Genomic DNA, 27,144 nt, shown 5'->3' on the forward strand with positions numbered 1-27,144 from the left:
TGTCACTTAAATATGTTTATTAAAACTTTCACAAATTTCATTTGAACTACAACAATGTATAAATCTTTTAATAGTGTAATTATGGTGCATATATACATGTTTACATTATGTACATGGTGACAAACAATACACAAATATATATTTACAAGTTCTCTCCAGTAATTTGTACTTATTAGCTTGCAACTGCTTGCATGAAGACAAAGTGGCTTGGACGGAAATAGAAAATTGAATGCATAGAATATAAATTAAATTTTCTTTCAAAGTTCAGTACTAAACATATGCATTTGAACATCAATTTATCAAAAGATGAATAAGAAATTTGCTTTGCACATTCACAACAGTATTAAATTTGAGGAGGAAACAATTCTTAAACCAGTAGGGAGAAATAGACAGGACGAGTCAAATGTTCTTGATGTATTCTAAAATACACTGCTGAAAGACAATATGAAATTTTGATAGAAAAGTGAAGGTCGAAAGGCTATAAGTTTTAAACCTCATATACAATGGCTGCTCTAAGATATTCTTATAACTCTGATTCTTCCCCTTCCCCTATTTTTGGTTTTGTCGTTCATCTTTTCCTAATTTAAAGTAACTTTATTCGCAAGAAAACTTTCACTACAAAGTGATCACAACCATATACTACTTGTTTAAAACACTGTTATAAGGCATCTGTTATTTTGTGTATTGTTTTGAAAACGCACATAGATCATTATTGGTATCGTAACATCGATCATTTTGTGCTTCCAAGAACCTATGAATAGACACATTAATTTAAACTTGACCAGATTCATATAAGCATTTGAGAGTTATTATCCAGTTGCTGCAAAGGTGGGTCATTCACAGATGCAAAGAAGTAAAAATAATGCTTGACATCAAAATTCATCCTATAAATTGTAACCCCCAAATAATTAATCAATTAATAATAATAATAATAACAAGGTTTATAACGCGCACATATCCACCCCAAGGGATGCTCAAGGCGCCTTAACGAATTTGGAAATTATTACCCCAGCTTTAATGAATAAATAACTTTAAAAAACTGCCATGTTTTTTAAACATGTGTAAATGAATGACAACTGCACGCAACAAAAAAGGTCCTACACATGTTCACTGATCTCTGTGTTATAAGATACAAAAATATTACATGTACATCATCAAAAAAAATACAGTGGTTTAGAGAGTCATATCTGAATGAGTCTTTAATCATGGTACTAATAACACCCCCCTTCCAAAATAAAAGATACCATTCTCTGCATTAAGAGTCAGGTATTTACAAAATACGACTTTAACCCATCCCTCATTCGTTCATCGATTTCAGAAGTCAGAACCACCTTCCACTTAGAACGGACGGGTGCTACCTAGTGTCCTTACCCAGAACTGTGGGTTACCAAAGCCCACTTCCTCCTATGACTTTAACTGATTCCTTATTCATTCATCAACTCCAGAAGTCAGAACCACCTTCCACTTAAATAGGACAAGCATTACTAGCTAACGTCCTTGCAGCTAGAACTGGGGATTACCGAAGCTCACCTTTCCCAAACACCTTTAACTTATTAAACATTAATTTATTCCATCGATTCCAGAAGTCAGAACCACCTTCCACTTAAAAAGGACAGGCGTTACTAGCTAACGTCCTTATACTCAGACCTGGGGGTTACCGAAACCCACCTTCCCCAAACACCTTTTAACTTATTATTTGTTCATTCATTCATCGATTCCAGAAGTCAGAACCACCTTCCACTTTAATAGGACAGGCATTACTAGCCAATGTCCTTACTCAGAACTGGGGGTTACCGAAGCCCACCTCCTCCTGCGTCTTGTGGATCTCCTCCAGAAGACCCTCGTCAGCCAGGCCGACCTTGAGGGCATACTTGTAGGCTTGCTCTGCCTCCTGCTGGCGGGCGGTCCTCAGGCAGACCAGGGACAGGTAGCCCCAGACCTCAGGGTCGCTGTTGTTCAGGATGTTGGCCTCGCAGAGGGCATCTTCCGCCTCTGACAGTTCCCCAAGCTGCAGATCAAAAAGGGACAGAGAGACTAGTTGACAAGATTGCTTTTCTTCCTCATCAATTTTTTTTATTTTAATTTTGATGTTTTTGTTATATTTTTGTTATGTTTTTCCTGTTATGTTATGTTTTTCCTGTTATAATTTGTTACATTTTCTGACAATGTATAATATGTTATGTGTTTACTTGTTAAGGGGTCATTTTCAATAAGCCAAGTAGTGCTTTTCATGATCCCGCCAATATTATTCATATGTATATGTTATTGATTTGTAAATTGTTTTTAAAGTGGAAATAAATTAAATTGGATTGAATTGAAATGAATATAACTGCTACCCGCACAGGATATGTTCATTTCAAATCTCTTTTCTCTTCACTTCTTGTCCTACTTGTACTTGAACTTAATAAAGAAATCGTAGTACTGATTCATAGATGTCTTTATAGTAACAATAATGATACACTGAGACTAATAGACTAATCGATCTTGAGCTACAAACTGACAAGTAATAAATTAGCTTTCCCTGACAGTTTGTTTTATACCTTACATATAGAAATGAAAAACAAACTACAGTTCTAAAATGTTTAGGTGTCCTTTCTAACACAATAAGTTAAAACATTATATACATGGTTTCTAATTAATCTCTTGATAAAATAATTATGTCACTGTTCCTACTAGAGCCTCTTTGAATATAAAGTTGAGTTCTGGTTATGCGATTGCATTGTGAAAGAAATGTTGTGGAATCGATCATAAAAGGTGCTCATGTAGCATATAACTATGTGTACTGCAAGGTTCTGGAATCATCAAAATGATAAGAAATTTGGCCCAGTCCTGGTAGAGTTACAAGCACTGTACACAGAAAGATGTATATGGGACTACACGAACATGATGTTACGTGCCATATTTAGAATATCAAGGCATTTGAAGAGCGCATGCTTTTCAGGGAACATTTTTCATCTGATGTTCTTCCCCACTTGTATAATATAATAATGCTCACGAATTATTTTTCACCTCTTCCCAGAACTCAACCTTCTCTTGAACTCACCCTGAAGCAAGCTATGCCCACACCAAGCCAGGATATACAGGACGGCGAGTTCTTACAGGCAAGCAGGAATGTTACCTTGGATTTATCATACTGTTAATTAAAAGAAGAAAAAAAAAACAGAACATAGACGTCAATCTCCAGCAATGGCTTATCATTGACCTTTACTATATACTCCCCAATGATAGACAAACTTGCTAATTATCATGTGCTAATTATGGTGCAGATAATCCCATTTTAGATCATAGGAATATTGCCATTGAAATCTTTAAGAGTTGATTCAGGTTCATTGAAAATTGCGTTAAACAGCAAAAAAGATCAGAATATCTCAAGGCAAATTACGAATTCAGTGTACTTCATATTCCTTTATATAAAAGTGTTAAGATGAAGGGAGGTATCTATGATTCACAACAATAGTCTTGATACAAAAAATAAAAGTTTTCCTTCAAAACAAGTATTGCTCACAGCCACCGGTAAAGTGGAATCTTGTCCGCGTAATAACCCATTTAAATGCTAGGATTCTGGGGAGAAATATCAATTGATGTGAAGGAATTTCTGGCTTGCACCAAGTAAATAAAAATAGCGTTCTCTATCTTATAATTAAAACAAGTCAGAAAATAGCTTGGAACCAGGAAACCATTTTCCTGGTAGCACACTTATTTGTAATCTGTATTTTCATTGGTACCACATTGCAACAAGGTTCCACAGTACCACAGAAAACACAAGAGAAGATTGTTACCACTTTTTTAAAGTGAATAAGCAACTGCATCAACTATCATTAGGATGAGAGATGGGTTCATTACCTGTCCATCTTGGTACCACATTGCAACAAGGTTCCACAGTACCACAGAAAACCAAGAGAAGATTGTTACCACTTTTTTATAGTGAAAAAGCGACCGCATCAACTATCAGCAGGATGGGAGATGGGTTAGTTACCTGTCCATCTTGTAAATAGATGGATGCTAGACGAAGGTAGATGGCATGCATCTCCCGGGCGTCAGTCACGAAGGAGAGGGTCCTCTCGTAGCAGTCCTTGGCCTCCTCAAAGTTACCCTGGAGGTAGCGAAGATGGCCCAAGAAGGACCAGGCATCAGGGTCCTGGAACAAAATGAAGGATTTGGATTTTAGAGAAAGGTCTACATGACTTCAGGAAGAGAGGAGCTTGGACCTTTCCATGAAAGGATCATTCAGTGCAACTTACTGATTGATAAATAATTGCCTTAATATAAAAATCAAGTAGACTCTGAGTAAATAGGTAACCAAGTGACCTACTGCTGTAAGTCTTATCTGAGGGACGGACTACGTAATATATGATTGAAGGCTACAAAGCAACGTCGGTTTTGAACCCTACACATTCCAGCTCCAATAGGACTACGTAACTCAAGAAACATTGAGGATTTGCAAGACTTATCCCTGTGTTCAAATAATGTGCTAGAATATTTGTGGACATCATGAAGTATCCACTAACTACACAAGTGATTACCATCTCTAAAACATCAATTGAAAAAACTGCAGCAAAAGACACTAGCTTACCAAAATTTTCAGCCTGAATATTTTCGCAAAATGACAGGGACTTGCAATACATATTCACACAAGCATTGCAAATCCAGCTTATTTGGGCCTGCATGTTGTTGAATTGTGTACACCCCTACAATTACAATTATATAAAATCGCAATAATAGCATCCTCATGAAAAAAGCATATAGAGTATGTACCCTGTAAATGAGCTATCTTGGATAATTCTAGACCACTTACTAGTAATAATTAAAATGATAATATTGGATAATATCAGATATTTATATAGCGCACATATCAACCATGCAAGGTGCTCAAGGCACTCCGAATATTACCCAGCTGTGCTAGGCTGACGATTTTGGCGCTCACAGCGTTCAAGGAATTCCTTCCTACTGGTACCTATTTAACACCTGGGTGGAGAGTGGCAAATGTAGATAAGTGTCTTGCCAAAGGACATTAGTATCGCGGCGGGACTCGAACTGCGGACTCTGTGATCCACAGTCTGAAGACTTACCCACTAGACCAAAACACCTCTACAGAAGAAAACAGAAATATTACCTGATAGTTTAGGACCAGTGCTTGGTTGAGGCTCTCGTTGGCTTCCTCCAAGGCTTTCTTCTGTAGCTTGAGTCTGGCCAGGGCTACGTGATAGGCCGTAGTGGGTCCACCCATCAGGTCCAGCAACTCATGGGCCAGGGCACGCTCACAGAACTAGCAACAAGTCCAGAGTGAATGGGAAGGGGAAGTTTTAGTAGAGGGTCAAATCATTTTTTTAGAATAATCTCCTTTTTTTTAAAGAATCTCATTGTTTAGGAACCAATATGCATGGACAGTTTTAAATTGGTAAAATTGAGAGATTTGGATGGATCTTAAAAAAGAAGGATGTCTTATATACCATTCAATATTTGGAAAATGAATATGGGAAATGAAGATTGTCTTAATCATTTAAATAATGCATACAACTTGTTGAGAGGAATGATATTTTCATCATTTCAGAATTCCATCATAAATGCATAAAATTCATGTTTGTTGATCTCACAGAGATTTCTCAGAAGGGAGAGAACAATGGAATTAATTCAGAAGAAAATTGTTTAAAATAACTGATTATTAGCTCTAAACAATGTACGTTAGTTTGGCCATTTTACTTTTTTTCTTCCTTACCGTATTTGAAATTTAAATTACCGGTAGTCATGTGTTTGAGTAGAGTTCATTATTAAATAAATTTCTAATGTCAAAAATAAAAATATAAAGAGAGCTAGATATCAAACTGCTTCATCCTCCTACCTGCATGCCTTTGACCTCCAGCAAGAACTCCACGGCAAGCATGAAGATGGTGGTCTCCGGTACCGGAGGACTTTCCTTCTGGGCAACCGCGCCTTCCTCCTCCCCTTCCGCTTGTGGTTCAGCAGCCACCCCAGAGCCCGGCCGACTGACGGCCTTGATGCTGCCCGCTCGCTGGCTGGTGGCGCTGGTCGTTCGCTTGGCCTGCTGCGGATCTAAGAGAGTGCGACGACGATGGTGATTATGACGATGGGGATGAACTTTGATATATTCATTCACTTAATTATAAATGGATTAAAATTTGGTGGGATTTGATATGGCGATGAAAAAGATAAGAAAAAAAGCAATTGCAGATAATTGGCAGTTGTTTAGAGACAGTTTTTAAGTTATTGTACTTTTTTTGTTTCAACTTGTTCAAACATAATTACAGATGATTATGAATTTATAGAAAGGATTACAAAGTACAGGTTGTACTTTATGAATCTCAAATGATGATATGGACAGATGTTAGTGTCATGATCACCGATGACATTATGAAAATGTGTATTTTTGTAATGATCGAGTTTACATGACAATGAAATTGCTTGTTGACCTTGACATCGATAAGACAGTGTCCTATAAACCGTCCCTGTATGTACTAAAATATCACATCACTATTGCATTTTTAAGAAGACAAAATCAGGATTTGCTTTATTAAAAGAGGCCAGACAAAAACAAACTACCAATTGGAAATGTTTATGTGTCAATACCGGTTTCCTGAAGGCGATAGGTATAACTTATCGATAGAGATACAGCATGAGTGGGCCTTTATCAGAGCCAACTAATCCTGCTAAGAATATGTGATGTTACAGCAGATAATAAAGTTTTAGTGGAAATATATGAGACTTTGTATCATGTACATAGTCAGAATTGTAAAGCTTTCAAATTTCTGATTTCTCTTTGCTTATTATTCAGCTTATAATATTTTCACCAATGTCTTTAGACACTTAACCATTTCTTTGTAGTCTTAATAAAGAGCTAGGTGTAAATTTTCTGTGATTTTGTCTGCATTTTTTAGTACTTCCAGTAATACTAGAGGCACAAATAAATAGTTTTTAAATATTTATATGATAATACAAAAGAAAACTGTCAAGTGCTAGATTCTGCACAGCTTAGGTTTTTTTTTTTTTTTTTTTTTACTGATTAGAATTTCACACAGTGTTTTATTAATACACACACTTTAACGATAAGTAAACCACATTCATATTATGAGGAGGGTAATAAAGAGGGAAACTATTCTATTTTGTTGATGGGACAGGGAGAGGGGAGGGGGAGGGAGGGGGAGGGGGAGGGGGAGGGAGAGGGGGAGGAGGTGGGGTAGGAGGTGGGGGAGGGGGGATGTTAGAAATGCATTTCCCATCATCACATTCATATTCATCTTCATATTTAAGGTGGTAGAGTACAATATCAGGTTTATATCATGCTTCTGTCAGTACGCAATGCATATATACTACATTTCCCTTTCCCCCCTCTTGTATTGATTAAATTATTCTCCAAGAGAACATTTATGCAATCTGATGAATACATCCATAGTAGCTTGACACAAAGAAAGTAGTGAATAATCAACTCATCATTTTTGTATCTGTAAATTAGACGATATACATAATTGCTTGCCCTCTTTGACCATTTACTCTGGTTTTCCAAAAATACATAAATAAAGGTAAGCATTTCATGATTATCTCTACAAAAGTAAGGTACGTGCTTGATAGGTAAGTGCAGTCTAGTAATTGTCAAAATTTCACCCAAAAAATCTGATGTGCTAGATGGAAAGTTGTTAAGTCAGCAGATAGTGCTGTATAATTGATTTTTTTTTTGTCAGCACTACCGGTAGCTATACTTCAATTATTGCAATTTTAAAAAAATGTATACAATGTGATATTAGCCCCTCTATTAAAGATTCAGCAAGTTAAATATTATTGCAATCCATTCTAATATAGATTTCAGTCGATCGTTTTGAAAATGGCTGGTTTTCAAATGATTGAGATTAAAAGATTGGTTATCAAAAGGGGCTTTGTTAGATTGATTATTAAAAAAACACACCTTGATTGAATCCTGTGATTTAGGGTAGCTTAGCAAAATGTAGTAGCACGTAAAAAACATGTCTGGAATCATATTTATTAATTAAAAGTCCTTTGTTTACATGCCGGTATCTGAATGAAAGTTTATCACTTTAGTTAACAGAAAGCCATATCAAGATGGTATATGCATTTACTAGCTCCATATCCTGATGATGTGCTTCTTCCTCTATGGGAGGAATTAATGATTTTCAACATTTATGTAGTTTGCGTTCCAGATGCATGTTTTCGTGCCACTACATTTCGATAAGCTCCTGAATATGCATATAGCATAGCTTGGTTAATTTCAGTTTCTATGCTGATTTGCATTTGTTAATATGCAGCACACAAAACCTTTACATATTATTTTCGGGATAAATATCAATATCCTTTGCTTTATTATGATTATCAAAGCAAACAAAACAACAAGTTACCTTTCTGGCCAATTTGATTAAGAGACTGCAATGAGTCTAAGCAAGTAGAAAAAATGTGATCAAACATCATTAAAAAGAACAAAACACAAGCAACACATTAAAAAATAAAATAAAATATTAAAAATAATAATTAAAAAGAGAACTGCCCATCTGTTAACAATTATCTGTTGATACCTGAAGTGACAAATGCGCACTACATAACAACAGGATCACGAAACAAAAACAAACAAATAAACAAACAAACTCTGTAAAAATGTTCAATTTGTTTACATTTAAGCTTAATTATTGTGAGGCATAAGCTCATGAACATTTGTAATGTAATGTAATGTTAGAGAAATGGAATATCATTAAATTCATCAAACAAATATGTACTTAATACATGGATTTGGATATTCAAGAATTTAAACATTGGTTGTAAGATGGATTACTAATTCATTTCTTTGAAAGGGTGATAGAATCATTTTGATAGTTCCAAACTTGATCGTACTAAAGACAATTCTCCAACATTCTTTCACTAGTTATACTTTTCAATGCGAAAAAGATTTAATTCTTAAATTTTCATCTAAGAGCAATTATGATAGTATACCATCCGACTTTACAATGGTCGCATCAACCTGTTCGAAAATTTCATCTAATCTGTGTCATGCTCAAATATAGCAAATACGCTAGACAGTTCAGTAACCGCCCATTTATGATTAAAAACATATGAATTGCAATGTTCATCAGTCAAGCATATATAAATTGCAAACTTGATTTAAAAACAAATCCACTCAGGTTAGAATCACCTTTTTTCGAGAGTTTTAGAAAAAATAATTTACCTTTGGATGAGATGGACATCCTCTTCTTCTGAGCAGCGGCCGGAGGAGCAGGCTTGACCGCTGGAGATTTGGTCTTAGAAACGTCGGTCGGAGTAGCCGGGATTTTATTGACCGTTGGGACAGTGCTTCCTGTGTTTATAATAATAATGTATTACAAAACAATAAAACAAAGGTTACACAAATACCGCCACCATCTTCACCACCACCACAATTACCATCACCATCACCACCATCACCACCACCACCATCACCATCACAATCACCATCACCACCACCGACAACACAACTCCATGTACATGTAAATTCATATTGTGCTATCCATGATGCTCCAGGCATCTACAATAATCTATTACCAAATCTTTAGCAAAGCTATGTGAAGGCACTGAATGACACTGAACGCATTTAAGGAATAATTTCTACCTTTTTCACTGGACATTCAAGGAATAATTTCTACCTTTTTCACTGGACATATCTTCTCCGTTCTTCGATCCATCACCCTCCCCAAGGGCGGACTGTTGGTCGTCCCCCTCCCCTGGGGGCGAGGCTTCCCCCTCCTCCTCCTCCTCCTCAATGACAGTGCCTGCAGCAGCAGCTGCAGAGGCTGCCACCTTACACTCTCTCTGCTTGGCAGCAGCATGAGCCATGTTGAGACGTCGCGCCTCCATGAAGGCATACTCAGCCTGGATGTCGCAGTCAATGCCATCATAGTAGAGACCTGGAATTGATTCAAGGAATTGATTCAAGGAATTGATTCAAGGAATCAATTCAAAATTGATTCAAATTGATTCAAATTGATTCAAAATTGTTTCAAAATCAAGGCCATGTATAAAAATGTGCAATCCATATCTTTAAAAAATTAATTCAACTACCTAAATATACAAGTCTCTAACATGAATTGTTGAGCCTATATAACATAGATGCTTTTCCTTTTATTACATCAAACAGATACCTGTATTTCAAATTTAATTAGGTCCATTTTTATGTGCCTTGCGTCCTGCTTTATAATTATATTATGATACAGAACACTGACCTTGTGAATAGACTTTTGAGAAAATATTCAAAATTCTGTTTAAAAACAAAACAAAACAACAACAACAGGAGGGGTTAATCACAATTTAAATGGGTACCTGGTAGGGATTTATTCCTTGAAATGCTAGAGCGCCGTACGGCAGCCGTGCTAAAGCCAGGGCAATAATCAGGAGTGCCAGGAGCATTAAATCTGACTGACATGAGCGCTATACAAGAACCCATTATCATTATTATTATTATTATCCTTGAGTACCTGACAAGATTCATTTCTTGGGATATGCTATGCCCAGAAAAGGTCTGCCAGAGGTATTAAGAGCATTGTATAATATACAAATAATGAATGGTTATGAGTTCAATAGTGCGAATATGTTCATGAGTTGAAAGATTAACATTCTATTCAACGAGGCGTCAGCCGAGTTGAATAGAATTAACGTTAATCTTTCAACGAATGAACATATTTGCACTATTAAACGAATGAAAAACATTCATTATTTGTTTTATACAACATCGAAGAAGACCTAATAGAACGTTAATCAACAAATTATGCTTTACTCCTAATAAAGATAAATTAAAGTTCGAGTCAAGCCTTCTCGATTACATGCAGATTGCCTTCGCGTCAGATACACGCAGGGATACACGCACATGCAGCAGAGAGGTACGCAGTCTGCACATAACCAAATATGAACGGCGCATATAACCAAAAATGCACGACCGTGCAATATACCATCTATTGAATATCATGTGACCAACAATCGTCCAATCAAATGACAAGGATCCACGTAGGTGTTGTATAAAATGGAATATTGTATTATCATATTCACTATTACATTGTACAAATGGAATAAGGTATCATTATTAATACTATTACAAGAACAAGATGAGACAGAAAGCATATTCTACTAATTCAGTTAAACCAGATACTGTGTGTAAGATGCCATTGAACAAAGGGAAATGTTACACCTTAGACCATCTTCCTTTTAAAACCTGATTTTGGACAAAAGCTTAAAGGTAATACAAAGTTATGGTATTGGGGTCATGATTTTGATTCAAATGAACATATTGGAAGCATATGCGATCCTACAATATTCAATGATTGTTGTCGCAGTTGAAATGGAGTCTACAGTGATAAAATTGTGAATAATAAACTCATGTTGTATAGCTCCCTCTCAAGATTGAAATTACTTTAGCTTCAAAACAACGTTTCTTCACTAAACTCAACCGATTTTCTATTTCCGTTTGGAAATTATATATCAGAACTGCATATTCCGAGATATTCATGGTCGCAGCTACCATAGTATGGCCATAGGCGCTAAATGAAATTCATCAGGAGCACCGATAAATTTGATATTTTAATTTTTAAAGTTGCTTATTACACTAGGTTTCACAATGGTTAAATCTCATAATCCAATCCTGTTGAAATATTACCCAAACTTTGTATTACCTTTAAACCCAGTGTCAAATTTAGATTTATTTTTAACAATACAGGCCTGTGTGTTTACTCACCTAGCATGATCCAGGCCAAGATACTAGAGGGATCCACACAGGTAGCAGCCTCGAAGAAAGTCTCTGCTGCTTCGTTGCCTTCCTCCATAGCACACACCACCCCGTAGAGCAGCAGACCGTGGAGATGCTGCTGGTTGATAGAGATGGTCTCCTTGAAGCACTCCTCAGCCTGGAGAATGATGGAGAGAAGGAGAGATTAACTTTTATGTTTTGGCGGTAGATTTTTTATATCGTGCTATAGTGGCAAAGATACTAGGGGTATGGGAGTACTTGTTCTCTGCCCCCCCCCCCCTCCTACTCTATCGAATCACAAAACAAATTTTCTTTTAAAGACCAAACTAAAAACAAATAAAAAGGAAAAGGAAGGAAAAAGAAAGAAAAACTAACGAGAGGGGAAAGGGAATGTGATTATAAGCTGATAGGACCCCTCCAAAACACTCTACCCAACTCAATCCACATTCATTGTCATGCTGATTTCTAGCCATCGGTCAATGCTTGTTTATTAAATATCTCAAAAAGATTCATGATTTGTGATAAAGTATAAACAATTAATAATAAAATATATAATGAAATAATAAAATATATACAATGAGTGAGGCCTTGAGTTGCTCCTAAAACAGGAGTAATTCTTGCTAGCTCCATGTTTTAAGTATATCATCCTCTTTTTTACCCTACTGACTGTATTTCAGCTCCATAAATTTCCATCTTCTTCAAAACTTTTGAGACTGAATTCAAATTCCCTCCCCTGAAGGTCAAAACTGTATGAAGGACATTTGGCCTTTATACAGAAGTGATCACTATGTAACAGGTCGACCACAATTACAATGATAACGGTAACATACCTTTGCAATATCATTGATGTACAGACAGAAGGATCCATAGTCAAACCAATGGTCAGCATCATTCCTGTTCCTTGCAATGCGCTGAAAGAGATGAAAAATTGTCAATATTACAATTATGTTATCGGGCACTTTGCTATTATTCAAGGTTTTTCAATATCTTCAGTAGATCTGAAGTTGTTTCAAAATTTCTCAATAAAATATCTTGCCCATACTCTTTCATCCCTTTATCTTGATCTTCAATAGTCTTTAGGTTTAAACAAATCCCACACTTTTCAATCGACAACCTTTGACCTCTTCACTTATTACACTATATGAATTTTTGCATTACATCTACATATTAATAATACAAATGTACAAACTTACTGAGAGATCTATGACCTGCTTTTACCTTTGAAGCAAAGCTTGTTTGTGACCTGTGACCAACCACCTTCCAAATTAGTCCATTATTCATATCCAATTTTTGATAATAAATACATATATGTTTTTTCTGTTTTGGGAAATTTTGAAAATTGAATGGATAGTAATTCTTTAAAATTTTGATATATTTGGATGCCCCTGAGAATGTATTATAAGCACTAGAAAATTTAGCCCCTAAAACCCTTCTGCTTCCGAGGAATTGAATAATCAAATATTTACCGGTGCTCCCGGTCGATTGTAGTCAAGAAACATAGTTTTAAATCTAAAGAAATATCAGTCTTGAGAGGGAGCTATATAACATAAAGAGTTTATTATCTACAACTTCATCACTTTAGACTCGATTTCAATCGCGACAACGATCATTGAATATTGTAAAATCGGATATACTTCCAATATGTTCTTTTGAACCAAATTCATGACCCCATACCAAACCTTTTGTATCACCTTTAATACAAACATATTTAAAAACTCCATACCTCCTGATAATATTTTGATGCCAGTTCAAAGTTCTCATTGACCTCTGCCTCTCTGGCAAAGTGCTTGAGCTGGGCGGAGTCGGTGAGAGGGGCGGGGACAGGGGTCTCGTCCTCCAGCGATAGCACCTTCCCGACCCCAACATGCATCTGGTCCACCAGGAAGACGTAGAGCTCACTCAGGAATGCCTGAATGTAAGATGTAAATAATAATAATAATAATAATATTCATTTGTAAAGCGCAATAACTATGTAGATATATTCTACTATGCTGCAAGAGCTCGTAAATGCTGTGCTATACATACTATATGAACAAGTGAGTTTTCAGTTTTGATTTGAAATTATCTAGTGATGTGGCTTTCCTTATTTCTAGTGGTAATTTATTCCATAATCTAGGGGCAGCACAGAGAAATGACCGGTCCCGATGGTTACTTTGGTTTTATATGGGGGTATTTGCAACATAAATGTGTCTTGTGTACTACGAAAGTTACGACCATGAGTTTGAGACTTGATATGCAACAATTCAGTAACGTAACTAGGAGTTTGACCATTTAGAGCTTTGTAGACTATCATTAATAGTTTAAACATAATTCTCTGGCGATTGGCAACCAGTGTAGTTCCTTTACAAGTGGGGTTATTCGAGAGAATTTTGGGAGGCTGCAAATTAGTCGTGCACATGTATTTTGGACCCGCTGCAACTTGGCAATTTGTGAGTCTGGCAATCCATACAATAAACTGTTACAGTAATCTAGTTTACTTGTAACACATGCATGCATGATAGTTTTCATGCTGTCCTGATCAAAGTATTTTCGAATGCGTCTCAAATTATAAATCATGAAAAAGGCCGATTTGCATGAGAGAGTAAAAGATGAGGACTGCATCATTGTGATCACTAGGTATAAAATTTCTGTCACACGACACTGATCATGGATCATGATTTAGGTGGTTTGAACTGCCTGAATATTTATGTATGGATGACTCTGCACAAGTTGAATCTTTGCTAAAGCAGGTTTGACGGTACTATATTTAGTTACAAATAATCACCAGAGATGGATATGAGCACATTATTAATGTAGCTATTTTTACTCCTACTTTTATTACTCTGACTATTACTACATGCCAGACAGATTAAGCATGTTTCCCGATACTCACCTGTAATTCCTCTTTGTCTTCAAAAGTACTTGTGTGTAAGTACTTCTCTCTCACAATCTTCACCACAGAATGCTGAAGATAAAAGAATTCAAATTAGAAGAATACTTCAATTCATATGTTTCTCTTTCTTACATCTTATATGAGTTTCTATCCATTAAACAGTGTGTAACATAGAGTACAAAGATCAAAAGAAAAAGCTCTTTGTAAAGACGTTCCCATGATGAAAAACAATACATGACAACAATTAAACTATTCATTGCAATCATGATTTACAACTATATAAGAATACCTAAACAATGTCTGAAAATTTGTTAAATGTTTCTTGTGATTAATTATATGCAAAATAAATCAAACTAAGTCCTTTTCCAAATTAAAACCAAGAAGTTTCTCACATCTTCCTGAAGTCTTAGTAGTTTCTGAAGAAATTTCTCATAAGTTCACCTTTAATTCTTCATTGAAGGGAAAATACTTCAATGTTAATGTCCATTCTCAAAATCAAAAGCAATCATTTTTCTCACATCCTCCAAAAATCTTTAATATTTTCCGGGAAATATCTCTTACAAGCTCACCTTTAATTGTTCCTTGAATGCAAAGTATTTTCCGGTAGTGTTGAGCTCATAGATTAGTTTCCTTCTTCTTTCATCCTGAGCCTCACCGCTGCTCTTGCTCAGATCACCTAGATCTCCAAACAATCCTCTACAAGAACAAACAAGACAATAAACATGTTATGGAGCGTCTTTGTGTCGTTGTGTGTTTGCGTGTCAGTATTGCTCATGTTATTTATATGTTTATTCATTTATTGTTTTGTTATTTTGCTTATTTTGCTCAAAAAAAATTTACCTAAAAATAAGAAGGAAACAAAAATCATTATCAAACCAGACATGGTTTTGACCTGTGAAGCAACACTATGATTACATCATAAAGCGTGTTGCATTTTAAGCCTAGACAGTGAAAGAAACTCTCAAGCAATGATTTCAGTTTGTTTTAAAACTGTTTTTAATGTAGTTTTCTTTTCAAGTTTCCCATCATATGTTCTCATTTCTTTAATAATAAATATATATATTTATACAAAAAATCATATAATCATGCATCATCGTTTGGATGTTGTTATGTATTGTATTTATATGTATATACATGATATTTATTTCTGTACCTAAATATTAAATTAATACAATAAAAAAAAAAAAAAAAACATGGGTGCCAATTGACATTCAGACAAGAAGGGTTGGTCAAGAGAAGTTAAAATGAATAAGGTTATCATTAAAATCACTCAAATATGAAGAAAGAAATTGATATGCATACATTTTCTATAATTCTTATATTTTTTACAACAGTATCACAGTTCTGTGTATGGTTCACTGCTAGTGTAAAGCATTTAAGGAACTTTGTTCCTTTATGTCCCATGATTGTACAAAAAATCTTTCTCTCCATACCTGAATTCTTCCAGTACAAGCTTGCTGATGCCGGCCACCTGTTGATGGAAGTCTTCCACAGCCTTCTGTGCTCCGTTGGTCCTCCGGGGGAAGAGAGGCCTTGGGGGAACAATCTCAGCAACTCTAGGAAATATAAGATATCAAACAACGTGAGTGATTGACAAACAATTAGCCCAGAAATAAAACACAGGAGCAAGCAGAAAGAGTTTGTTATGAATGCAACTCACATTGATAGAGAAAGAGCAAGGTCGTTGATAAACATGAAATAGAAAGAAAGAAAGAGAGAGAGAGAGAGAGAGAGGGGGGGGAAAAAAAGACAGCAATAAGTTGAAGAGAATGAGATATTCAGAGGAAAATAATGATGATGTCTCATGAACTTCCTTGCCGTCTCTTTAGAAGTCAGATTTGGAATAATGAGGTCAAGGAAAGAGGTGGAAGAGGAAGAGAAGATACAGAGAATGAAGGAAATTTAAAAGCTGTTGTAAGGAGATGGAGGGGATGAGAGACAGTGAGAGAGAAATAAAGTGAGAGAGAAATAAAGTGAGAGAGGGAGAGAAAGAGAAAGGGAGAGAGATAAGGAGAGAGAGAGAAAGGGAGAGAGGGAGAGAGAGAGAGAAAGAGACAGACAGACAGACAGATAGAGAAGAAGAAGAAGGACATGGAGAGAAGGACTAATATCTAACTCTTCAGCAGAGTTATTTTCTTTTCGGAAGGATGGGAGAAAGAAAGGAAAAAACAAGATAAAGGCAGATGAAACAAGAACATGACAGGTAGAAGGAGATCAAAGAAAGGAGGAGAGACAGACAGACAGACAGAGAAAGGGATGTGTTTGTGTGTTTAGTGTGTGTGGGTGTGTGGCTTATTACCTCTTTGCCAACTCTTCAGGGGCCCTCTTTGGAACAATGGGTGACTCCAGCTCAAACTCCACAATGATGTAGGTGCGTGCCTCATCATACTGCATGCCCTCTATGTTCTGTGGGGGCGGGGCGTCTGGATCCGATGCCCCCTCCGTCCCTGGGGCACCAAGCTTCTGCATCTGGGAGGGTTGCTAAAAGAGAAGCAGAGAATGATTGCATAATATGTGTTGTCCCTCTGATAGGACTTACAAGACTAGGTCAGTCACTAACCATCTGAGAGGGTTGCTTCAAGCTCTGTTTGATGGAGAAGTTATTATGCCTGTAATAGAACTTCAAGCCACAGGTTACCCTCGACTATTATTCACATAAAAGTAAAACAACAAAAAATTGTAAACAATGTGGCATCCTTTGAATAGGACTTAAAGCCAAAGATCCCTGATCGCGTATTTAATGACAGATCATCTATTTGGAGCAAGAGGACACTTGAACTCCGAGTTAACATTCTTCTGGTTCAAATAGATATCTTTGTTTCACAGAATCGTAGGTCAAATACCCTTGAGATACAAAGTCAACCATTCTACACATAGGCAAAGCTTTATGTTACTCTATGGGTTTCTTCAACCATTAATATATTGTATGACATTAACTTCATAAAGAGAAAATTCATCCGCACAGTCATAAGGCAGAATCTAAGTAAGATATACTGTAAACGCTGTTATTTTCGCATGATTTTTGCTCTGAGCGACCCAAAATCATTTTCGCTGGTTCTTAAATTCACGTTGCACCCAATTCAGCCAGTTCAAAACATGCATTATTAAAGTCATGCTTATATTTTCACGAATTCTAAAATTCGCACTTGCTGATCTACATTTACAGTCAATAATGATTATTTTAAATTCCTACCTTCTTTGTAGCAGCATCCTTGTCCTTTTCTTTATCTTTGTCTTTGGCTCCTTTCTCCTCTTTGCCCCCTTTCCCTCCTCCCTTGGGGAAGGGTGATGCGTTCCTGAGCATGCTGGTTGCAATGCGAGCAGCCTCATCGGCTAAACCACCCTTCCTTTTGCACTGTGAATGAATAATAATATATTACATTTATATAGCGCTTAACAAAAATAAAATACAAAGTAAAGTTAACCTACAAATTGCAACAATATAAAACATGATACATAATTATAATAACAAATTCCTAATAACAATCATACAATAATAATAGTTAATATTTACATAACGCTTTATAGTTTAACAAACAAAATATGATTACATTACATTACATTACATAATAAAATGATAAGTCTTATTAAAGTTTACTCTTGAATGTTTCTAACGTTGGGGACTCGCATATTTCATGGAGAACATTGTTCCAAAGTTGAGGGGGGGGGGGCACAAACAGAAAAGGCACGATTGAAAGAAAGAAATCAATCAATGTCACTACAAGACATCCATTCAAACTGATCTCAAAGGTACAACTTCTTCAAATTTTGTTGTGAATTCAAATTGTTCATTTAACAAAATTAAAATGTTAGCAAACAAAAATCATTGGGAAATCTATGAGAAAAATAAATTACATTTTGTGTTCCATAATAGAAAAAATGTTCTCTCTTTGTTTTAAGTTGATTGACTGCAACAACAATGGCACAATGACAATACTCATCAAAATTATAAGAATACTTTTAATTCCATTTAAAGTGTTAAGAAATAGTGCTCTCCACAAGACATAATACAAAATGTTATATATTTATGTACAATACCACACAAAAAGATATCATTAATACCCATTCTAGAACTTTAAGACTCACCTTTTCCATGACCTCTTGCTCTGTGAAAGCATGAACCCTGTACGCTCCTCGAATCTTTTTCACTAAATGAGAAAGAAAACAAGTAATGTTCAGATAATTACTTAAAATGATCTTGAAAAGTACTTTTTGAGGTTCATAGATGTTTTAAAAGAAAAGTATATACAAAGGGAGGGGGGAATTTATTTCAATAAAATAATCAATAAAATATTCTTTTATCGGTGCACTCATTATTATTATAACTTAATGCTTGAAACTGATTAATTCAATCACCAACTAACAGCCTTTCTTATCAACCCAGCATTAATTTGTCATTAGATAAATACTAAATAAATCAATATAAGAAATATTCACATAACATGATGAAAATGAAATGAAATAAGGGAAAAGAATAAACTAAAAATCAACAATCTATGTAAAACAACTACTATCTTGCAGACATATACCCTACTACCCTACAACTACTTCTTTGGAAAACTTCCACGGTATCAACCATAGCTATCCAATTGAGTTACTTCTTCGCAAGATAGTCATATAAGGAAGAGGGGTAGTTTGACATTGTGGCCGTTGTTGGGGTCATCCTTAGGAGTGTTTTCCTTGGAGTGACAACCTGGACCCCGTTTCACAAAACTTGTTATCGATAACAAATTTCACATTTCTATAACAAATGTGCTCTCAGCCAATCAAATGCAACAATTTCAGTAGCTTATTGCAACTTGTTATTGATAACAAGTTCTGTGAAACAGGGCCCAGGGGTAGTCATCCTGACAGGGGTTAGAACATGGGCCCCTTTTCACAAAACTTGTTATCGATAACAAGTGTCATGATTCTATAACAAAAGTGCTCATAGCCAATCAAATGCAACAATTTCAGTAGCTTATAACAACTATTTCAGCTTTTTATTGATAATAATTTCTGTGAAACAGGGCCCAGGGTAGTATCCTGACATGAGAATGTAGACCTTACCTCCTGGGTAAAGCAGCGGTGCCAAGTTGATGAAAGCCACTCCGTGGAAGAATATGGAATTATCATCCTCCTGGTGAATTAATAATAAATAATAATAATAATAAAAACATTGTTTATATAGCGCTTACCACCAAAGTCTCTAAGCGCTCAGATTCAATCAAGATTATTAAGTAACTGACAGATTGTATAGTTCCTTTCATCGTTGAGTAAAAAGAGAACGCTTCAATTCCAATTTCAATTGATATGCACAAACAGCTTAGATTTATGGTAATTTCAGGTATTTGGACAATTTTATGATTAGAATTGATTACATCCGTCATATCCGTCAACTTTTGATCAAGATATGGGAATAATTTACATTGGATCATACATGTATCTATGATTGACTGTGTACATAATCATTCCCTCCTATTACAGGCATTGCTAGAGAATTTAGTAATTTTGAGGAGTATTTAGTACAAATCCTTTTGAATCAACATAGACAAGGGCGCACATCCAGGATTCTGTAAACAAAGAGGGCCGGGGGGGGGGGGGGGGGGGGGGGAGGTCTTACACAGTTCGAAAGATATTCTAATAAACTAAAAGACTAAAATAAAATATAAATAATAAAAAGGAAACAATTTTTTTTTAAAGGGAAAAAAAATGAGAAAGAAATAAGTATCATCAAATTTTTAGAGCAATTATATATTGGTATATCCATCATTTCACAGTATTTAAAAAAAGCTTTCTTTTAATTTGTTGAGAGTTCTGTTAGCATGCCTACCTTTCCCTTTGTTTTAGCAGCTGAAGGCATAGGCATCCTCATGATCTCCACAGGCCAGAATCTTGTCTTGGCTATCTTAGTCTGCAAGCTGTGCAACATAAACATAAAGTCAGAACCACAATGAAGAGAACTTCTATTCACAGCTTGAAAGAACCAGAGTAACCAAGAAACCAGAGTCCTGTCTTATAAAGAGTTGCAATTGATCCAATTCAATCGCAAGTTTGCAGTCCTCCATCTCTTATGTACTCAGTCGCAAGTTATATCAGTAGCAAATAAGATGCGATTAAATCAACACTTTATTACAAGATGGGGCTCAGATGCATCACAATACATTAATTATATTTCATGATTATAACACCCCCCCCCCCCCCCCTCAATTACTTATCCGCCTAGGTCTCAAAAAATCCATTCATGAGATGTATTGTAGGTAAAATAATCCCTGTCCTGATTTTCTGAGGTTCTATTTCCTCCTTTAATTTTTAATTTAAAAAAAGATTCTTTATCAAGTATTTGATTATTTCTCACGTACAATACAACCACCTCAGTGTGTAAATCCAAATGAATGTAAGAATAAGTTCCATCACATTTGTAATTAATGCTACATCATTAAGTCCCTTGGAACACCAGTTAAACTGCAGGTCTTCTATCACTGGTACATATGAAAACATACTTGTTTACTTTTCCTGTCCCCAATAAGAAACACGCCATACAAAACAAAACAAAATATTCTCACCTCTGTACGGCTGACGGATCCAAGAAAGCCCTTCTTTCGCAGTTCCAGTATACTCTGTTCTTTTCATTCTCTGCCTCTGTCCTGAACTCCCGATCCTATGAAGAAAAAAAGAGCATAGCAAGAAACGTTTTAAATGGAGAAGCAACATTTGGTCATTATTTGATATGGAAATGATCTAGCTGCCCAGAGAGATTTATATGAAATAAGCAATGACAGAAGATTACATTGTTCAATATTGAATGGCTTGTTACTATCATTTTTGCACCAAAGCTGAACAGCCATTGCAAAATCCTAGCTTGCGGGTCAATAATGATTATTCATATAGGATGCATTAAGCCATAGCATTTTTTTCTTCTTTCAATGTGTAAGTTTGTTGCAAATAATAATATGTTTTGTTTACCCAGGGTATAACCTCATTAGTATCGATACTGTATCTCCCTTATGGCCCTGCAATCACAAGTATTTGTGTGCAACAAAGGTCCTATGCATAATATGTGTATTACAAGATGTAGATAAGTGAACAGCATAACGCTTATTTTGCCAAGGGAGTGCCGAAACTGGGAACAAAATTTGAGGCTTAACTTGTGCTTTAATTCACTTTTTTGCCGTTTAATTTCAGTTACCACACCAGAAAGGCATCAGTCATCCATAGATGACTCCAGATCAGAGAAGAATAGTAAAAAAAAAAAGCGTCTGATTTATCTCACCTCTTTGCTTGTCAGCTCCCCATCTTCTTGCTCTTCACCGCTTGGTTGTACAAATCTAGAATGAAATCATGACATTGTTATGACAAAGTGTTTATTATTTACAATTTTATCACTTTAGAATCAATTTCAACCGTGACACCGATCATTAAATATTGTAAAATCGCATATGCTTCCAATATATTCATTTGAACCAAATTCATGACCCCATACCAAAACTTTGTATTACCTTTAAACTATATGGTTGTGTCTGAATGATTGTTAAATATCATAAGATTAGGTGGACACATCATTTGCTTCAAAGTAAGGGCATTCATAAAAATGCATTCATCAAAACTCCTGCACAGGTCTATTTGGTTTTAAGACACACGCACCAGCGATAACTGCTCCATGGTCAAATATCCTACACTAACCAAACTCTGAACTTTGACTCTGGATTAAATAGTATACCTAACTGTAACCTTAAACCTAACCATAACCTTAAACTTTACCCTAAACTGAACCTAAACCCAATTGTAACTCTAACCCTAACCCTACATTTTTAATGAAATAAAGCACTGAGCAAGTGTCTTTGGAGCAGAAGTCAGGTAATCCTTGTTTGTGAATGCATTTTATATGTATGTATGTATGTAGGTATATTTGCATATTGTCTGTGCTTTATAAATATAAATTATTATTATTATTCAGTTATTCATTTGGAAGCAACTAAAATCAAAGTGCAATATCCTGATTCTTGAAAGACAGCAAATGTTGTAATTCATTAAGTCGCTACTTTTCTAAAAAGACACAAAATAAAGTGGTTTGAAAATGTAATACCGGAACATAACATCTAAATCTTGCTTTACAAGTTGCAAAGAGTAAATGGTAACATACTTGTCTGGAATGTAGATAGCGCCACCGGTAGCTCCGCCCGGGACAGGCCACTTTTTCTGTTTGGACGGTATTTCCTTATCGTTAGCTGCTTTGAGGACACCATTGGACATTACCACCACAGACTCTCTCTGTCAAGAACAATCACACAGTAAAAATAAAAATATATTTGATTATCAAACATTCCAAATTTTTGTAACAGTCAAGTACTTATTGTGAAACTTACATCATCAATTAATTCCTTGAAATGCTAAAGCGCTGTAATGGCAGCTATAGGCTAAAGCCGGCAATAATTCATTTGTGCGCCTTGGAAAAGAATTATCTAGATAGACGGCGCTACATTAATGCCTATTATTGTTATTATTATCATCATCATCATCTGTCAAATATATTTGAGATCAAGATTCATTTGTTACCTTCAAAATTATTTCACTAAAATCAGACTAAGAACGTATATAAAACATTTTTCAAGTTAACCCATTACTTACAGGAACCTGTATGAAACCTATGGAAATGAAGGAATTAAGCAGTCAACAACAAAAATACTGTGAAACCTGTATGAAGACCACTAAAGTGAGACAAGAAAAACATATTTTTATAAGCAGGTAGTCTTAATATACAGGTTCCTTTAATAATAATATTTAATAATATTTAATTTTTATATAGCGCTTAATACAAATGTCTCTACCGGTAAGCGCTTTACAAATATACAGGTTCCTTTAGTTCAGGTTTCAAAGAAAAACCGTTTTCAATGTAAACAATTAATGTAGTCTTTACAGACAGGTGGTCTTTCTACACAGGTGGTTGCTAAAGCAGGTTTGATTGTATTTAGCATCAATATTACCTACCTCTTCTGTGAGTGGGAAAGGGAGGGTCACATTGTACATGTACTGTGTTCCTGTGGGATTCCATGATTCAGGGACGGAGTAAAGAGTCTCCGCCGTGATGGTGATCAGGTTGCCACTCTTCAGCTGGTCTTCAGTCAGCAGTGGGTCATTGACGTACACCACTACATCCATCTCAGGCTGAACAATGGACGAGAAATAAAAGGAATTGATCACTTCGAGGGTCTTTGCAAATCATTTTCATAATAAAGTACTGGTTGCTCTAGGCTTGCATGATTTGGCGACAACCATAATGAGGTACGTTTCTGTAAAATCAGAAACTCTTGCAAATTTTGGGAATGGTCCTGATTAGTGGGGATCATGTACTGAAATAATTGAATTACCACATTGAATTCTCCAAGTCATAAAAGATTCTTCTAATGATTTGCATCTACTTTGTAAAGGTGTCGTGGTTGAGTGGATACGTCGCCCAACTGTTGATCAAAAGGTCCACGGTTTGAGTCCCGCCGCAGCAATAATGTCCTTTGGCAAGACATTGATGAATAGTTTACTACATTAATGGCGCATTACAAATCATGCTGTAGTTTTTACTTCCGGAAGAAAAAAAAAAAAAACTACTGGTAATTGTTTAACCAATACTTAATTAGATCACTTATATTTCTTTAGAGTGATTTGGCACCTAAAGCATGGAAGGGGTTCACTGAAAGGATGACTTACCCTCTGGGCATCAGCCCCTACGCTCTCCAGGGGTGAGCCTTGCAGGGGATGGATCTGTAGGGTGCTCTTATACCTCGTCTCTCCTTTGACCAGAGGCAAGAGGTCAATAGTACATTGACCCAGAAGATACGTCTTCTCTTCTTTCTGTTTCTTTTCTTGGGAAGCACTTCCACAAAAGTCACTGGATAGGGGAGAGAGAGTAGAGAAAATTATGCTTTGCAACCTCTTCCATAAGAAAAAAGATAAGGAGAACAGACACTTGCTGAACAATTATTCTTCTGGGATATAATTCCATCTGAATTTTTGACTGGCTATTATTTCTACTTGCTTTTATTTTGCTTTTATATTGTTTTTACCTCTCATTCTCTCTCTCTCTCTTTCTTTTCATTCCAACTTCACTTTAAGCGCAGTGTCACAATGCAAATTCAACATTTAAAAGATTATAAGCAATAAATTCAATTGCATGATTAAATTTTGATTATTTGAAAATGGCATAATTAAATCTAGGGCTTTTGAACAAAACTAGCAATCACTTTATAGACTTTAAGTAATTACCCCTTGAATTAATAATAGACTATTTCAGACGTGTGTTGAAAATGATAGATATATGTCAACATATGTCACTCCTTGGATGGAACTTACCCACAACCGGTTTGTAAGCAATTTCATCTATGATGGCAGGGTCATCGAAGCTACAGTCAAACTTGGCGTTGAAATTATACTCGGTTGACTGGTCTGACCCTGCGTCCACTTTGGCAGATTCTCCCAAGACGTTGGTGCCATACTCCACACGGACCAGAGAGTTGAGGGTGTCCCCTTTGCTTCCTTTCTGTTATACGAGTAAGTAAAAAGGTGGAACTCTTGGTTTTGATAGTGCTCTGCCATCATTGGGAATCTCATTTGTAGTCAGAATGTTACGGGTATTCAGGAAAAAGTATTTATTAGCTTCAATGTAACACAATGTTTATACAGTCAAACCTCTCTATTAAGGCCACCCACAGGAAACATAATAACTTGCCACTCTAGACAGGTGGCCTTTCTAGACAGAGACTTCAACACACATTTCCTTTAATAAAGGGAGGCAGAAAATGTGGGTTGTCACTAATAAAGGTTTGACTGTATATCTATTTGAGAGTGGATTCTCAAAGCACATACACATATACAATAAAGTATGTATGACCTATGCAACTATAGCCACATTTAGGAGGATTTTGAACAATACTTTTATTTAATCCACCTTAAATTTTTTGATTGTAGTATATAGGCAGCATACAGTGAATTCTTTGGTTTATGAAAGAGTTTAAGTCTTTATTCATAAGATATGTAAGCTTTTCATACGACCTAATATATTTTAATTTTTCTAAATTCCAAGTGAAAAGGATCTGGAAAGGGGGTTTGGGCATGCCAAGGAATTGAACACAAGAGGCCATAATTGCTAAAAATTAGAAAGTGTCATTTAAATTTAAAAAAAATAATAATTATATAAAAAATATTTTAAAAAACAATCAGTTTCAATTCTACATCACTCGAAGGTAAACTGTAAAACAACAAAACTACTCACCAAATTCCGTGCTCTCAAGATCGTGATGTTTACATGCTCGGGAGGACGTTGTTTCTGTTGGTCCTCTTCGGTCGCCATGATGAAAGTTCAAGCACCTCTTCTTACTAGACTGGAGTTGAAGAAATAAGCATATTAATTATTTTTTTAAAATTAAAAATTAACAAACACAAGCAAACAGGACTTCTGGCAGGCTCATGGCCTTCCATGTTTTGTTACGTTTTAAAACTGCACCACATATATCATGTTCTATACCACATGAATAGCTTCAATCCTTGAAAGTTTAACAACAACAAAAGTCAATTTGAGCCTGTCAATGATGTATAAGTATCCGACTCTATCCTACCCGAAAGTCTATTGCTGGGCATTGACAGTGTACATCAAACTCTGATAATTGGAGACTATAAAGTGATAAGGTCTACTTTTGACTGGCTCTCTAACTACAAAGGAAATCAAAAGTGGTGGAAGTAGATAACAAGCGAACAGGATTGGTGGTGGCTTCCGGCCACATGTACTTAGTCAGAGGAGAATGCATGCTTGCATGCACGGATCAAAATCCCAATAGCTTAGGCCGGCATCGTACACCGGACCTCCCTGCATGAGATTTGGCCGAATTTTGCCTTTGCAAATTCAGAAAATGACATCACAATATATAAAGGATCAAGATCTAAAACTGAACATTTCTTGAAATACAGCCCATTTTCTGAAACCATGTTGCCTTGTGGACACAATGTCACATAAGACAGGTGACATGTCCATTTTCAAATCTTAGGAGCACGACTGCTGGTGAGAAAATTGCTTAAATGCAACAAATATTGATCAGTAGGGGCGCTGGTCTGAGAATAATGGATTGTCCGCATTTTCGCGAAGTCTTTTAATTTTAGGAGCTCTGCAGTTGTAGGGTTATGAGTTGTCTGTCTAATTCCTGAGGATTTATCGTTCACAACCTGAACATCTAAGTGCAGTGTAAGTGAAGCATGAGTCATGGAGCATAATCGCGGAATTCGTTTTTCGCATTGCATTTTCATTCAAATCATTCATCATCATCATGCACACACGAAATCGAACAAATGGGACCGGCACTGCCGACACTTGCACAGACACCAGGGAGGAAAGGTTCTTATAATGGTAATTTCAATATTTCTTTACGTGCTTAATACAATTAAAAACAATACCTGACAAAATATACGTCTTAGCTAGCTCAGTCCACAGTATTTGACTATCTACTTGCTGAAAATTTGAAGATTATGCGCCATACATCGGGTCTTCAGCTTCGGAGGCTTCGCCAAGTTTCCATAGTAATGTAGC

The 27,144-nt window shown here is 36.0% G+C and overlaps 1 protein-coding gene across 1 annotated transcript; it reads right to left on the reverse strand.

The window, feature by feature from the left end:
* LOC100890421 (cilia- and flagella-associated protein 70) lies at window positions 1-27,144 on the reverse strand. The gene is given in 28 exon segments (XM_030998968.1): window positions 1-2,008; window positions 3,044-3,133; window positions 3,977-4,138; window positions 5,114-5,266; window positions 5,840-6,051; window positions 8,364-8,399; window positions 9,182-9,310; window positions 9,636-9,896; window positions 11,714-11,882; window positions 12,556-12,636; window positions 13,449-13,634; window positions 14,598-14,669; window positions 15,167-15,293; window positions 16,031-16,153; window positions 16,897-17,078; window positions 17,791-17,952; window positions 18,684-18,745; window positions 19,647-19,716; window positions 20,410-20,497; window positions 21,143-21,237; window positions 21,850-21,904; window positions 22,720-22,847; window positions 23,565-23,741; window positions 24,279-24,436; window positions 24,439-24,459; window positions 24,921-25,107; window positions 25,840-25,943; window positions 27,012-27,144. Coding segments are annotated over 27 exon segments (3,495 nt in total). The 5' UTR covers window positions 25,918-25,943; window positions 27,012-27,144; the 3' UTR covers window positions 1-1,777.

Source organism: Strongylocentrotus purpuratus, unplaced genomic scaffold (genome assembly GCF_000002235.5).
Source record: "Strongylocentrotus purpuratus isolate Spur 01 unplaced genomic scaffold, Spur_5.0 spur5_scaffold_5, whole genome shotgun sequence".
Classification (NCBI taxonomy): Eukaryota; Metazoa; Echinodermata; class Echinoidea; order Camarodonta; family Strongylocentrotidae; genus Strongylocentrotus; species Strongylocentrotus purpuratus.